Raw genomic sequence first — 14705 nt, 5'->3', positions numbered from 1 at the left:
TTTAATCACTAATGCTTAGGTGGCATATCTGCTTTCATTCTTTCACTTATAACATCTATGATTTTATATTTAAAGTGGTTGTCGACAATATATATTTAGGTTTTGCCTTTTAATCTATTCTTAAAGTTTCTGACTTATAACTGAAGTATTTAGACCATTTATACTTAATGTGATTATAATATAGTTAGGCTTAAATCTACCATTTCGTTGTTTGTTCTTTTCTTCAGTTGAAATTAATTGTCCTTAAACTGGCCTTTGTTGTTTCACTCTATGAATGTGTAAAGTGTTATTTGACAGAAGATTGAAATGTACCCTATGTGAATTTCTGTAGCCCTTCCTCTGTATGACTTCCTTAATGGCAATCTCCTAGAAATTGTAGCCATCTTTTTCTCCTCAAACTTTATCATCTGTCTCTTTAAGTCATCTAGACTTTAATATTCTACTTGGGCCCCCCACCCTGTGCGGAAAAAAGCTGATAGCTCTATATGATCATATCTTTTGTTTTACTTCTCTCAGGGATAAATCCTATGCAGCCTGTTGTCCAAGTTCTGAAGACAAGTGTTTGATACAAGTCCTATAGCTGTACTTTTTTTTAAATTGGAGTGTAGTTGATTTGTAATAATTATCCACATTAGTTTCAGGTGTACAACATGGTGATTCAATATGGATTAATAGTCCATGTAAAATTATTATAAAATAATTACTATATTTTCCTATGCTATAAAGTATATCCTGTTGCTTATTTATTCTGCATAGTGGTTTGTGTCTTAATCCCTTACCCCTGTCTTACTGATACTTCCTTCTCTCTCTCTACCGGTAACCACTAGTTTGGTCTCTATATCTGTGATCTGTTTCTATTTTATTTTATTTATTTATTTTTATTTCCCCAATACATTGTTTTTTTTTTTTCTACTGTATAGCATGGTGACCCAGTTACACATACCTGTATATATTCTTTTTTCTCACATTATCATGCTCCGTCATAAGTGACTAGACAGAGTTCCCAGTGCTCCACAGCAGGATCTCATTGCTAATCCATTCCAAAGGCAATAGCCTGCATCTATTAACCCCAAGTTCCCATCCATGCCACTCCCTCCCCCCTTTATTTTATTATACATTCATTTTGTTTTTTGCTTTTTTAAGATTCTGTATATATGTGATATTTGTCTTTCTCTGACTTATTTCACTAAGCATAATACTCTCTAGGTCCATCCATGTTGTTGAAAATGGCAATTTCATTCTTCTTCTTCTTCTTCTTCTTTTTTTTTTTTTTTTTTTTTTGTCTTTTTAGGGCTGCACTCATGGCATATAGAGGTTCCAAGGCTAGGGGTCAGATCAGAGCTGTAGCTGCTGGACTAAGCCACAGCCACAGCAATGCGGGATCCAAGCCATGCCTGCGACCTGCACCACATAGTTTGTGCCAATGTCATATCCTTAACCCACTGAGCAAGGCCAGGAATCGAACCTGAGTCCTCATAAGCCAAAATAGGAACTCCTCATTCTTTTTTTAATTTCATCATCTGCACACACACCCCCACCCACACACACACACACACACCCCCCCACATCATCTTTATCCATTCAGCTATTGATGAGCATTTAGGTGCTTCCATATGTTGCCTATTGTAAATAATGCTACTGTTAATACAGAGGTGTATGTATCCTTTCAAATTAGTGTTTTCATTTTCTTTGGATAGGTGCCCAGCAGTAGAATTGCTGGATCATATGATAGTTCTATTTTTAGTTTTTTGAAGAACCTCTATATTGTTTTCCCTAGGGCTATACCAATTTACATTCCTGGCAACAGCGTATGAGAGTTCTCTTTTGTCCACATCTTCGCCAACCTTTGTTATTTGTATATTTTTGATGATAGGCATTTTGACAGGTGTGAGGTGATAGATATCTCATTGTGGTTTTGATTTGCATTTCTCTGATGATGAGTGATTTTTTTTCTTCTTGTGCCTATTGACTGCATGTTTTCTTTGGAAAGATGTCTGTTTAAGGCCTCTTCCCATTTTTTGATTGGGTTGTTTTTACGCTTTTGAGTTATGTGAGTTGTTTATAGATTTTGGATATTAACCCTTTACGAGTTGTATTATTTGCAAATATTTTCACCCATTCACTATAGGTTGTCTTTTAATTTTGGTGATGGTTTCCTTTGCTGCACAAAAGCTTTTAAGTTTAATTACTTTCCATTTGTTTATTTCTTCATGGACAGAAATGAAATTGCCTTTTCTAATTTCAAAACTGATTTCTTAATAAAATAGCTCATTTAGCTATAGCTTAATCTTTTTCTATCACAAGTTTGAAAATGTCAGTATTTATTTCTGTCACATGTTGGATTCCCTGAGAATCACTGCAGTGAAATTATTTAACTACAGATTTGATGGAACATAAACAATAAACTAAAAGCCTTTTAATATAAAATACTCAAATAGAAGCACAGAGATAAAATGATAAAAAATACAAAAACAGAGAACTGAGAATCAGTGAAAAAAAAATTAACCATATATGCTATCAACTCTAGGAAGGTAAGAGAATAGGACAAAAGTAACATTTGAACAGATAATGACAGTACTTCCTAAACTAAAACAGCACATCTAGCCATAGATGTAAGAAGTTCTGCAAACCTTGAAAAGAACAAACCCATAGAAACTATATCAAGGCACATTATATATAGCAAGCTTGCTAAAAAGTGAAGACACAGAGAAAATATTAAAAGCAGTCAGGATAAAAGAGACATTACCTTCAAATTAGGACAAAACTAAGACTTAATTACTCAGTAGTACTGTGGAAACCGGAAGAAAATGAAAATATCCTTCAAATGCTGAAAGAAAAAAAAGCCAACCTAGAGTTCTATATCCACAAAAATAATCCTGCAAAAATGATACTATACAAAGATTTCAGGTAGATAAAAATGGAGAGACTTTATTGCCAGCAAATCTATACTATAATGATGGCAAAAGGAAAAGCCAGATGGAAACAATTATAGGAAGGAGCTAAGAACATTGGAAAGGATAAATGTAAATAGGTGATATAAGTGATGACAGTAAAAATAATAATAGTGATATTGAGTTTTTAAGTGTATATAGAATTAAAATGCCTTAATGACAATAACAAAGAGGAGAGTAAATGAAGTTAAAGTTTTCTAACATCCCATTGTTTTTAGGAAAATGGTAAAAGGAATAATAATATACAATATAGAAAATATTCAGTTGCTGATTCTTTGAATAGAAATTGGTAACCTTCTAGCAAGATTCCTTAAGAATAATCCAGGAGTTCCCGTCATGGCACAGTGGTTAACGAATCTGACGAGGAACCATGAGGTTGCGGGTTTGGCCCCTGCCCTTGCTCAGTGGGTTAAGGATCCAGCGTTGCCGTGAGCTGTGGTGTAGGTTGCAGACGCGGCTCGGATCCCAAGTTGCTGTGGCTGTGGCGTAGGCTGGTGGCTACAGCTCTGATTAGACCCCTAGCCTGGGAACCTCCATATGCCGTGGGAGTGGCCCAAGAAATGGCAAAAAGAGAAAAAAAAGAATAATCCAAATTTGCTTTGACATTTAAAAATCTGTTAATGTAATAACCACATGATTAGGTTAAAGAAGAAAAGCTATGTAGTCATTTCAATATGTTCACAAAAATTCTATGATTAAGTTCAACATTAATATATTTAAAAAATACTTTTAGCGAAGTAGGAATATATCCTGGTAAAGCTATACAAAAAAATTCTACAATTATTTTTTTTTCTTTTATGGCGGACCTGTGGCATATGAAAGTTCCCAGGCAAGGCATTGAATTGGAACTGCAGCTGCCGGCCTACACCACAGCCACAGCAACTCTGGATCCTTAACCCACCAGTGAGGCTAGGGATTGAGCCCATATCCTCATGAATACTAGTTAGTTTTGTAACCTGCTGAGCCACAATAAGAAACCCTACAGTCATTCTTAATCCACATCTTTCTTAATCCTGAAAAATTAAAAGTATTTCCTTTATAATGAAGAACAACAAAAAAAATTTCCTCTGATCAGTTCTATTCATTTTTGAATTAGTCACTCCATATATCATGATTGGAACCTTATAAATGATAATAGAGGTTTTAGGATTGAATAGGAGAAACTAAACTCATTATTTGTAGGTAATATGCTTGGTTAGTAGGAAACTAAAAGAAACAGTATTATTAGAATAAGAAAGTTTAGCACTTTCTTATATATTCAATATATGTCACTCGTATTTTTAATATCCTTTTACTTGAAATGATGAATGTTAGAATACATCTAACAAAATATGCGAAGACTTTAAGAGAAGAAATTTTTTAAATTAGTACTTTTTTTTTTTTAATGCATTTTAGGGCCACACCTGTGGCATGTGGAAGTTCCCAGGCTAGGGGCTGAATCGGAGCTGCAGCTGCTGGCCACAGATACAGCAACACAAGATCTAAGCCTCATCTGCAACCTATGCCACAGTTTATGGCAATGCCAGATCCTTAACCCACTGAGTGAGACCAGGGATTGAACCCCCATCTTCATAGATACCATGTTGGGTTCTTAACCCGCTGAGCTACAATGGGAACTCCCATCCTTTTTTTTTCTTTTTCTTTTTCTGCTGCCCTTGGCATATGGAAGTTCCCCTGGCCAGGGATCGAATCCCAGCCAGAGCTGCCACAGCTGATCTGGCCCAGGGATCAAATTGGCACCTCTTCAGAGACAAGCCAGATCATTAACCCGCTGTGCCATAGTGGGAACTCTGAAAGAAAATAAAGGTGGCCTAAATAAATGAAGAGATAAGACATATTCATGGATTGGATGAGCTTTAATCATGATACCAAAAATTTTAAATCTCAAAAATCTTCCAGTTGATTTATTTTTAAACAAAATTATATAGGTTTTTGGTGGAAATAAAGCTTTTTTAAAACTATATAGAAGATGGTATACAGCCTTTAAAAACTGTGAATCACTAGGTTGTACACCTAAAACTTACATAATATTTTAAATCAACTGTACTTCAATAAGAAATATATATACAAAGGAGTGAAAGCCAAGAGTTATAGCCAAGGCACCCCTGAGGAATAAGGTAAAGAAACTAGCACTACCACATGTCAAGCTTTACTAAAAAGTCGTAATAATTAGAGTATTGATTATTAACGCAGACACAAGTGGTACAACCTTTGAGATCCCTGATAAACATGTATGGAATGTGATGTGTATAATAGGCAGCAATGCAGATTGATTGGGAGAGGATGAACTAACTGTTCAATTGAAGGTGTTATGTCAATTGGTGACCCATATGGGGGAAAATGAGATTGGATCCCTACCTCACACACACACACACACACACACACACACACACACACACAATTTTAAATAAAAACCTGTGAGCTTCTGCTCTGCAGCAATGGGATCAGTGGCATCTCTGTAGCACCAAGACACAGGTGCAATCCCTGATCCACACAGTGAGGTAAAGGATCTGGCATTGCCACAGAAAAAAAAGTGGAAGAATAACTTTATGACTTAAGGGTAGGGTTTCCTCATCAAGATAAAAAGAAGTAAAAGAAAAAAAAAAGGAGTTCCCATCATGAGTCAGCAGTTAGCAAACTCGACTAGCATCCATGAGGACTTAGCCTCATTCAGTGGGTTAAGGATCTGGGGTTGCTGTGAGCTGTGGTGCAGGTCACAGAGGCAGCTCGGATCTGGCATTGCTGTGGTGTAGCCTGGAGGCTACTGCTCCGATTGGACCCCCTAGCCTAGGAACCGCCATATGCCAAGAGTGCGGACCTAAAAAAGACAAAAAAAAAAAGATAAAAAGAAGGGAAGACTACATATAAAAGAAACATTTAAGTTAAGAATGTCTGTTGATTAAAAGACACACAATGAAAAGAGAAACTCAGACAGAAAGCAATTTATAGACCCTACAAAAGGATTTGTAACTTTCAAGAGTATTTAAAGAGAACTTTAAAAATTGCTTAAAAAAAAAAAAAAAGACATCCCAATAGAAAAGTTTTCAAAACATGTATTCCCCAAAAGAATGAAAATTGACTGGCCAGTTATAGATATGAAAAGGTGGTCAACTTAAGCAGTAAACAGAGCAATACAAATTTCAACCATGACATAATATTTGTATCCACTAAGATTGGCAAAAATAAGAAGTCTGACAATACCCTCGTTGGCATGGATCTGAAGCAGTAACAACAGATCTGCTCTGTTGGAGTGTAAGTTAGTTACAGCTACTTGGTAATATAGTATATTACCTAGTGAAGTTGAATGTGTGTGAGCATTTGTATAACCTAGCAATTCCATTTCTAAAAGTGTACTCTAGAGAATATCTTTCATCCATGTGCCAGGAAACAAATACAATTCATACTAGCATTGATGATAACAGAAAAACACTAGAAACCATCTAGATATTTATATACAGTAGAATGATTAATTACATACACATAATGTTGAGTAATGAAGCAAGAAAATACATCTAGCATTATTCTGTGTATATACATTTTAAAGCATATAGATTTATTTTATTTATTTCTTTATTTATTTTGGTCTTTATGTCTTTTTGGTATTTCTTTGGGCCGCTCCCGTGGCATATGGAGGTTCCCAGGCTAGGGGTCTAATCGGAGCTGTAGCTGCCGGCCTACGCCACAGCCACAGCAACGCGGGATCCGAGCCGCATCTGCAACCTACACCACAGCTCACGGCAACGCTGGATCCTTAACCCACTGAGCAAGGCCAGGGGCCAAACCCGCAACCTCATGGTTCCTCGTCGGATTCATTAACCACTGCGCCACGACGGGAACTCCAAAAGCATATAGATTTAAATAGTAAATTTTATTTGATTATATATACTTTTGTGGCAAAACTATAAAGAAAAAACAAGGAAATGCTAAAATTAAAATGCAGGATAGCAGTCCTGGAAATGTGAGAGAAAAATATGATTAAGGAGGCATATTGTATTAGTCAAAGTATAGGTTTAGCTTAATTTGACAGAAATCCCATATAGTGATATAAGTAAGATAAAAGTTTATTGCTTGTCTTGTAACAGATTGGAAAATATTGTGGGCATAACAACCATGCTCTACAGGGTTATTTAGGAACCAGGCTCCTCATGCCTTTTTGTTTGAACTTTGGGGTATTACCTTGCCCATGAGATTATGGTGGCTCACCATCACGCGTGGAAGAATGGAGGGTTAAGTAGCCTCCTTAAGGTCTGTCCCTAAAGGTTGCACACATGACTTCGCTTCGTGGTCTTCTGGCTAGAATTTAGTAATTTTTAGGTATAAGAAAGCTTGAGAAATGTGCTCAGCTGAAAATGAGGATGAGGAGAGCATAGATATTGGGAGGGAAAAACAATCTCTGGCACAGGCTCATGAGGGGCCGGATAGGAAGAGAAGTCATTAACAGTATTGGTATTGTTCTGTTGCTTAAAGTAGGATGGTGAGTATAGGTGTTCTTTAAATATTATTTTATGGCCTATAAATTATACACTCTTGTATATTTGAAATGTTTCATTATTAAAGTTAAAGCCTGTGGTGGATACTTTTCAGGCTTAGCTTGAATCTAATGCACCATATGCTATTGTTGATCACACCCTCTAGACATTTGGATTTTTATTGACAAGAATCTCCAGGTTTTTCTCTTATTTCTCCATCCATTCCTTTTCAGCCTCCTGGGCTTCACTTTCTCTGCAAGGGAAAAAAAAGGCCTTTTCCTAGATGCCCCTCACTTGTCTCCATAATTATTTAGGATAGTTTCAAATTGGCTAATGGGTTTCCTGGATTTGGAAAAATTACAAGAGAAAACTAATTATATGGTAAATATTCAGATTTTATCACCTTTTATATAGTGTTCTAGCCATACATGGAAAAAGGGAGGTTAGCACATTTTTTCCTTTGTAATTTTAAATAATTGTTCCTTATATCTTTTTGAACTACATCATAAATGAACAAGTAATTCTAGGGTGAGTCAAAAGTACCAGTGCATCTTATAAAGGTAAGAAATAGCAACTGCCGTAGTATATACAAATAACATTATTAGAATAAACCTTGGAGGGAGTTCCTGTTGTGGCTCAGTGGTAACAAACCGACTAATATCCATGAGGATGCAGGTTCAATCCCTGGCCTCGTTCAGTGGGTTAAAAATCCGGCGTTGCCACCAGCTGTGGTACAGGTTGCAGACACGGCTCAGATCCAGCATTGCTGTGGCTGTGGTGTAGGCAGGCAGCAATAGCTCCGACTTGACCCCTAGCCTGGGAACCTCCATGTGTTGTGGGTGCAGCCCTGAAAAACAAAAAAAGAAAAAAAAAAAGCCTTGGAAATGAGTTACTTCTTTATAATCAATTATCCACATGTTATAACTCTTTATAAAAAATCATCAGTTTCTTGACTACCCAGAATAATGACTGCACTTCTTAGCCTTTCTTGCAGCTAGGAATAACTAGCTAACTTTTAGCCAGTGGAATGTAAACAGAAGTCATTACGTGATAAATTTTAGCATATATTAATAGGGACTGTTTCCCCCCAATGAAATACGTGTATTTGGAAAGTTCTGTTTCCTTAAATTTTTTAAAAAGCAGATGAGATAAAATTAATTTGGTTAGCATTCAAGTTTATACCATATGTCAGGAACTGTGTCAGCTTCCAGGAATATGGGATTGAACAAATCGTAACAGCCTTCGAGGAGCTTACTGTCCAGGGTAAATCTAGTTGAATACTCTGGTAGAGATGGCTATGCCCAAGGTGCTGTGGAAACAGAAAATACCAGTTAGCCAGGAGACTCAAACTCAAGAAAGCTGACAAACTTAATGTAAGTTTTTAAATTTTTAAAAAATAGCATCTAAAGATCTCAGTTAGTATAAGCATTTCAATCAGTTCCATTAAAAAGTGACTCCTAATTTTTTTTTTTTATCTTTTTAGGACTGTACCCAGGGCATGTAGAAGTTCCTGGGCTAAGGGTCAGTTGGCACTGTAGCTCCTGGCCTGTGCCACAGCCACAGCAACATGGGATCAGAACCATGTCTGCGACCTACATCACAGCTCATGTCCATGTCAGATATTTTAACCCGCTGAGCAAGGCCAGGGATCCAACCCATGTCCTCTTGGGTACTACTCAGATTTGTTGCTGCTGAGCCACAAGGGGAACTCCAAGTCCTAGTGTTTTGTAGTAAGTAGAGATAAATATGATGAAGGGAATACATGTGAACTCTTACTTTTTAAAATATTTATTTTATAGTTTTGTGTTTTTTTTGTTTTTTTTTTTTTTTTGGTCTTTTTGCTATTTCTTGGGCCGCTCCCGCGGCATATGGAGATTCCCAGGCTAGGGGTCCAATCGGAGCTGTAGCCACCGGCCTATGCCAGAGCCACAGCAACGCTGGATCCGAGCCGCGTCTGCAACCTACACCACAGCTCACGGCAACGCCGGATCGTTAACCCACTGAGCAAGGGCAGGGACCGAACCCGCAACCTCATGGTTCCTAGTCGGATTCGTTAACCACTGTGCCACGACGGGAACTCCAGATTTTTTTTTTTTTTTTTTCGCTTTTTAGGGCCACACCTGCAGCATATGGAAGTTCCCAGGCTAGGGGTCCAATCAGAGCTACAGCTGCCAGCCTACACCACAGCCACAGCAACACCAGATCCAAGCCGTGTCTTAGACCTACACCACAGCTCACGGCAACGCCAGATCATTAGCCCACTGAGCGAGACCAGGGATTAAACCTGCAACTTCATAGTTCCTAGTTGGATTCATTTCCACTGCGCCATGGCAGGAACTCCTATTTTATAGATTTTTTTTTCATTAGTTGTATACCAATTTTATAACCAGAAAAAAAAATTAATAATATTTAATAATAATTTTAAAATCTTACGTATTTTTTAAAACATAGCAACATAACATTTTTGATTTAGCAACATGGTTTTTTGGAGATTTCTGGATTGAGATCTTAAGAAACTCAAACTCACTTAACATATTGCATGTTTTATACATATATTTTAACCTTTTATTTTAAATTCAATTTACTTAACATAAATATGTGAAGTACTTTGTACCACTTCAGTGTTATTCCAGTGTAGATATCATCTGGCATTATAATTTAAGACAGACCCTAGTGTCACTCACTGGTTGTAACAGGTCGGGAGTTCTCATTGTGGCTCAACATGTTAAGACCCAACTAGTATCCATGAGGATGCGGATTTGATTCCTGGCCTCCCTCAGTGGGTTAAGGGTCTGGCATTGGTGCAAGCTGTGGCATAGGTCATGGATGTGGCTTGGATCCCTCATTGCTGTGTCTGTGGCATAGCCGGGAGCTGCAGCTCCCATTCAACCCCTAGCTCAGGAACATCCTTATACCGCAGTGCAGCACTAAAAAGCAAGAAAAAGAAAAGAACAGGTTGTAAGGGGAAAAAAACAGTACAGTTGACCTTTGAACAAGTTAGGGGTTGGGGGGGTCAACTACCACACAGTCAAAAATTTATGTATAATTTTACAGTAAAGTAAGTTGGCCCTCCTCCCTGTCTGTGTTTCAACTTCTGAGGCCATGAATTGTTCCCATGATCTGCACATAAGTGGATCCTCACAGTTCCAAGCTGTGTTGTTCAAGGGTCAACTGTATATACAACCCTTTTTTTTTTTTTTTTTGGCTTTTTAGGGCTGCACCCATGGCATATGGAAGTTCCTAGGCTAGGGGTCAAATCGGAGCGGTAGCCACCGGCCTACACCACAGCCACAGCCACATGGGATCCAAGCTGAGTCTGCAACCTACGCTACAACTCATGGCAACTCCGGATCCTTCACCCACTGAACGAGGCCAGGGATCAAACCCGCTGCGTTCTCATGGATACTAGTCGGGTTCGTTAACTGCTGAGCCACAACAGGAACTCCTGAACAGTTTTTAATATTGGCATAGCACCTGCTCACCATCGCTGACATTTCTCACTAATCTGAAGTGCAATAATTTTTTTTTGACAAAAAGTTGTTCAAACTCATTTCTCTTTTTTGTGATTTTGTAAGATGGGATAAAGACCCATTTTTATAGACCTTCCTTTTTAATTTGAAAAACTTGAGAAGAGGCTAGTCAAGTGTCGTCACATTCATAGCTCTCAAAAACATCTATCACTTAACTCTAGGTCATTGTAAAGCACTGTCTCCAGGGTGACTTAGTAATCTAGAACTTTTTGCTGATGTCACTCAGATACTGTGCTCTAGCTGTTAGATGCTCTCTGATTCTGTTTTCAACAAAAATGAAGTCTTTTTTTTCCTTGCAGACTTTGCCTTCAAAAGAAACAAGATTCTTAAATACTACACAAATGTCTTGCCTGCAGTCAGCTTCAATTTGGAGTAACTGTGAACACAATTCAAAGTCTCAAATATTAAGAGAACATGTATCAGAATTAGATTCTTCTTTCCATTCTGTTCTATCATTGCCATCAGGTGAGTCTCGTTATAAAAAATTTCTAAGTAACTGAATTTTTTATGGTGAAATATAGCCCTATAAATACAAGGAATCTAATAAACTTTTAACAGTTGGCACTGGATATTAAAACTAAATAATTTTCATTGAGGAATTAATCTAGTCACATGCTGAATTAATGTTCTATCTTTGCAAGTTGACTTTTTAATTCCTTGGAAGGTATTTTGATTTACTTCGGAAAATACTTAGCTTTTGATCTCTCTTTGAGTATTAAATTTTTAGTATTTAATTGATAACCTGGCTGTGCTGTTGGAATGTTTCTCAGTAAGTAAGTGTTCTTTTCCTAATGTGTTGTTTTGCATGGAGTTTTCCCTGCCATACAGTATTCCTCCATCTATAATCATTATTGAATTTCTCCAAGAAAATTGTCCATCTTTAGATAAAATTAACTTTCGAACCTCAAGAATATCTATAATCTACAGCTGTGCAGATAAGGTGTTGCATCCCTGTATCCCTAAGATGGCTTTGTTTCTTTCCAGTTCTTGGTTTCTGTTTGAATGTTTCCAGTCGTATCTACATTGGAACTGAAGTAAATATTTAGAGGAAAAAAGGAAACATTCTTCATACAGGTTATCTTGGGTTCTTCTCTTTATGAGATGATATCTCAAATGGGCTTTTGTTTCCTTTTCAGCTTTTGGTTCTAATCATCCAGAGACTGCTTCTCTTTGTAAAGCACTATTTTTTGTACCTATTCCTGCCCTGAATCTTAATTTGGCTTTTACCAGTACACTAGTTTATTAGTTATACCACACCTTGAAGTAAATTCCTGGCAGGAACTATTTTACTCCATTTTTGAGGGAACCTTAAAAATAGAAAAAATGATACAAATGACAATAATAACACAGTTTACATTTGGTCTTAGCATACACTGGGTCTATAAGCACATTTTATTTTCTTGTTTAATTTGTGCAACCATAAGTATACGTATGTGCTATACAGTGGGAAAAATAAAAGAATACATATGATGTCTTCTTTATCTTACATATGAATTGAAGCTTAGAGATATTAAATTACTCAGCAAGATTACACAGCTAGTAAGTGATGGAAACAGAATTTAATCTGAGGTAGTCATTCTCCAGAGCCACACTCCTAACCACACCTTTTAATTGCTTTTCTCTTTTCCTACGAGTAGATTTGTTTCTCTGGCAACATAAATCTGAGAACTGGCATAAATATCTTTCATCCTATTATGTCTCATCTAATAAGTTAGGATTAGCTTTCTTACTACTTAGGGTTATCCATTTCTTTTTGTATTCAGTTAATAAAAATCTGAATACTTGTTGTATACAAGGTACTAAGTAGGTGCTCAGAGTATAAATACAAATAAATCCCTCAAGGTACTTGCATTCTAGTTTGGCAGCTAAAATGTAAAGTAGTAAGTGTAATGAAGTGTTATGAAATATTTTAATAAAAGACAACAGGTTGCAGTGTGGGTACTAGGGCAGGTATATGGGTAGAACAGGCATCTTCCCCAGTTATGTTTTCCCACAACTCATGAAGAACAGTGGTAAAATAGGTGATATTTTATTGTAAAAGTTAAGTGATATTTCTTTGGAGAAACAAACTTATGTTTTGGTAATTAGAAATAATCAAAATCCTGAAATGTTTTAACAGCATATTAATTTGTATTCTTATTTTCATTTTGTCATATAGTTTTCATATGATGATGGTAGAGTGATAGCATTGAAATCATCCTAGCTCTGCCCCTTGGGACATTCTCCAAAATGATACTTATGAACCCTTTTTTTGTGTGTGCATATTTTCCACTCTGAATGTGGATCTGCCATTAAAGCAAATCATTTTTATGGAGAGAGACTTTGTTTAAAATCCAGACCCTTTCTGGGTCTGCCTTGACTTATGCATTCATAATTAGTTTTCTCAAAAATACCTCTTTCAGTAGCAAAACTTTGAATAAACTGCTTTATAAAATATTTCTTTATATGTCTTAGGAAAAAGTTTAGGTGTCTCTACTGAATGCTTTTTAAGACAATTATTTTTGCATTCTTGATTAAAGAAAAATAAACATTTTAGTTAATAAATGTGAAGCACATGTATTTTATTTACTTAGCTCCTCTTTTGCTTGTGAGAATATAGAATAATCTACACATAGTGAATTAAATTTCTCTCCTAAGTTTCTATTTATTTGTTTATTTTTTTGTCTTTTGTCTTTTCTAGGGCCGCAACCATGGCATATGTAGGTTCCCAGGCTAGGGGTCCAGTCGGAGCTGTTTCTGCTGGCCTAGGCCACAGCCACAGTAATGCCAGATCCGAGCCGCGTCTATGACCTACACCACAGCTCACGGCAACACCAGATCCTTAACCCACTGAGCAGGGCCAGGGATCCAACCCGAAACCTCATGGTTCCTAGTCAGATTCATTTCTGCTACACCACGACGGAAACTCCCTAAGTTTCTATGTAAAAGAAGAGAACTAGTTTATCAATATGTTTTGATCTTTGTTAAAAGTAGATTTAATTTTCATAATACTAGTAAACTGAGGGAATGTGGAACTTGATATTATCATAAAAGGTTCCATCTGAATTATAATGGTTTTCCTTCAACCATGTCATTATAAACTTCATTTAATGTCAAATGCAGTTTTTAGGGATGAGGTGAAAGGGACTTAGAGTCAGCCAGGTTTGGCTATATATTTTATTAAAACCCTTTTGGGAGCATTTGTTTCATCTGCAAATAGTATTTAATATTTATTTATTTATTTATTTATTTATTTATTTTTGTCTTTTTAGGGCCACACCCGCAGCACATGGAGGTTCCTAGGCTAGGGGTCAAATCAGAGCTATAGCTGCTGGCCTACGCCACAGCCACAGCAATGCCAGATCTGAGCCGCATCCATGACCTACACCACAGCTCATGGCAATGACAGATCCTTAACCCACTGAGCAAGGCCAAGGATCAAACCTGTGTCTTCATGGATGGTAGTCAGATTGGTTTCCATGAGCCATGATGGGAATTCCATGTTTAATATTTATAATTTTGTTCATCTTATGTACTATTTTAGTTTATGAAATTGTTCATCTTTAGCATTATTTGTTTAGTACGTACAGTAATTTCCAAAATACCAATGATAACACTTGGAAAGAATATCTTACCACTTCTAATAGCTGTGATTTTTCAAGCCTTTCCTAATTTTCTAACTTTATGTGCTATTTATAGAAAGAAAGCAGTTTTTATATTGGAGTCTGCAAGCAGTGATATTCACTGAAAATGCTGTTTTTGCTTTATTTTTTCAG

The 14705-nt window shown here is 36.8% G+C and overlaps 1 protein-coding gene across 1 annotated transcript in view; it reads left to right on the top strand.

Annotated features, from left to right (window-relative positions):
* Nucleotides 1-14705, top strand: part of KANSL1L (KAT8 regulatory NSL complex subunit 1 like) — a 184618-nt gene that overhangs the window by 147989 nt on the left and 21924 nt on the right. Inside the window, exon 7 of the mRNA XM_047773390.1 lies at nt 11250-11415. Within this exon, the coding sequence (XP_047629346.1) occupies nt 11250-11415 (166 nt within the window). The remainder of the gene's footprint in view (nt 1-11249; nt 11416-14705) is intronic.

This window comes from Phacochoerus africanus, chromosome 3 (assembly GCF_016906955.1).
Source record: "Phacochoerus africanus isolate WHEZ1 chromosome 3, ROS_Pafr_v1, whole genome shotgun sequence".
NCBI classification, from domain to species: Eukaryota; Metazoa; Chordata; class Mammalia; order Artiodactyla; family Suidae; genus Phacochoerus; species Phacochoerus africanus.
The sequence above is the reverse complement of the archived record's forward strand: the minus strand, read 5'-3'. Positions and strand labels throughout refer to the sequence as shown.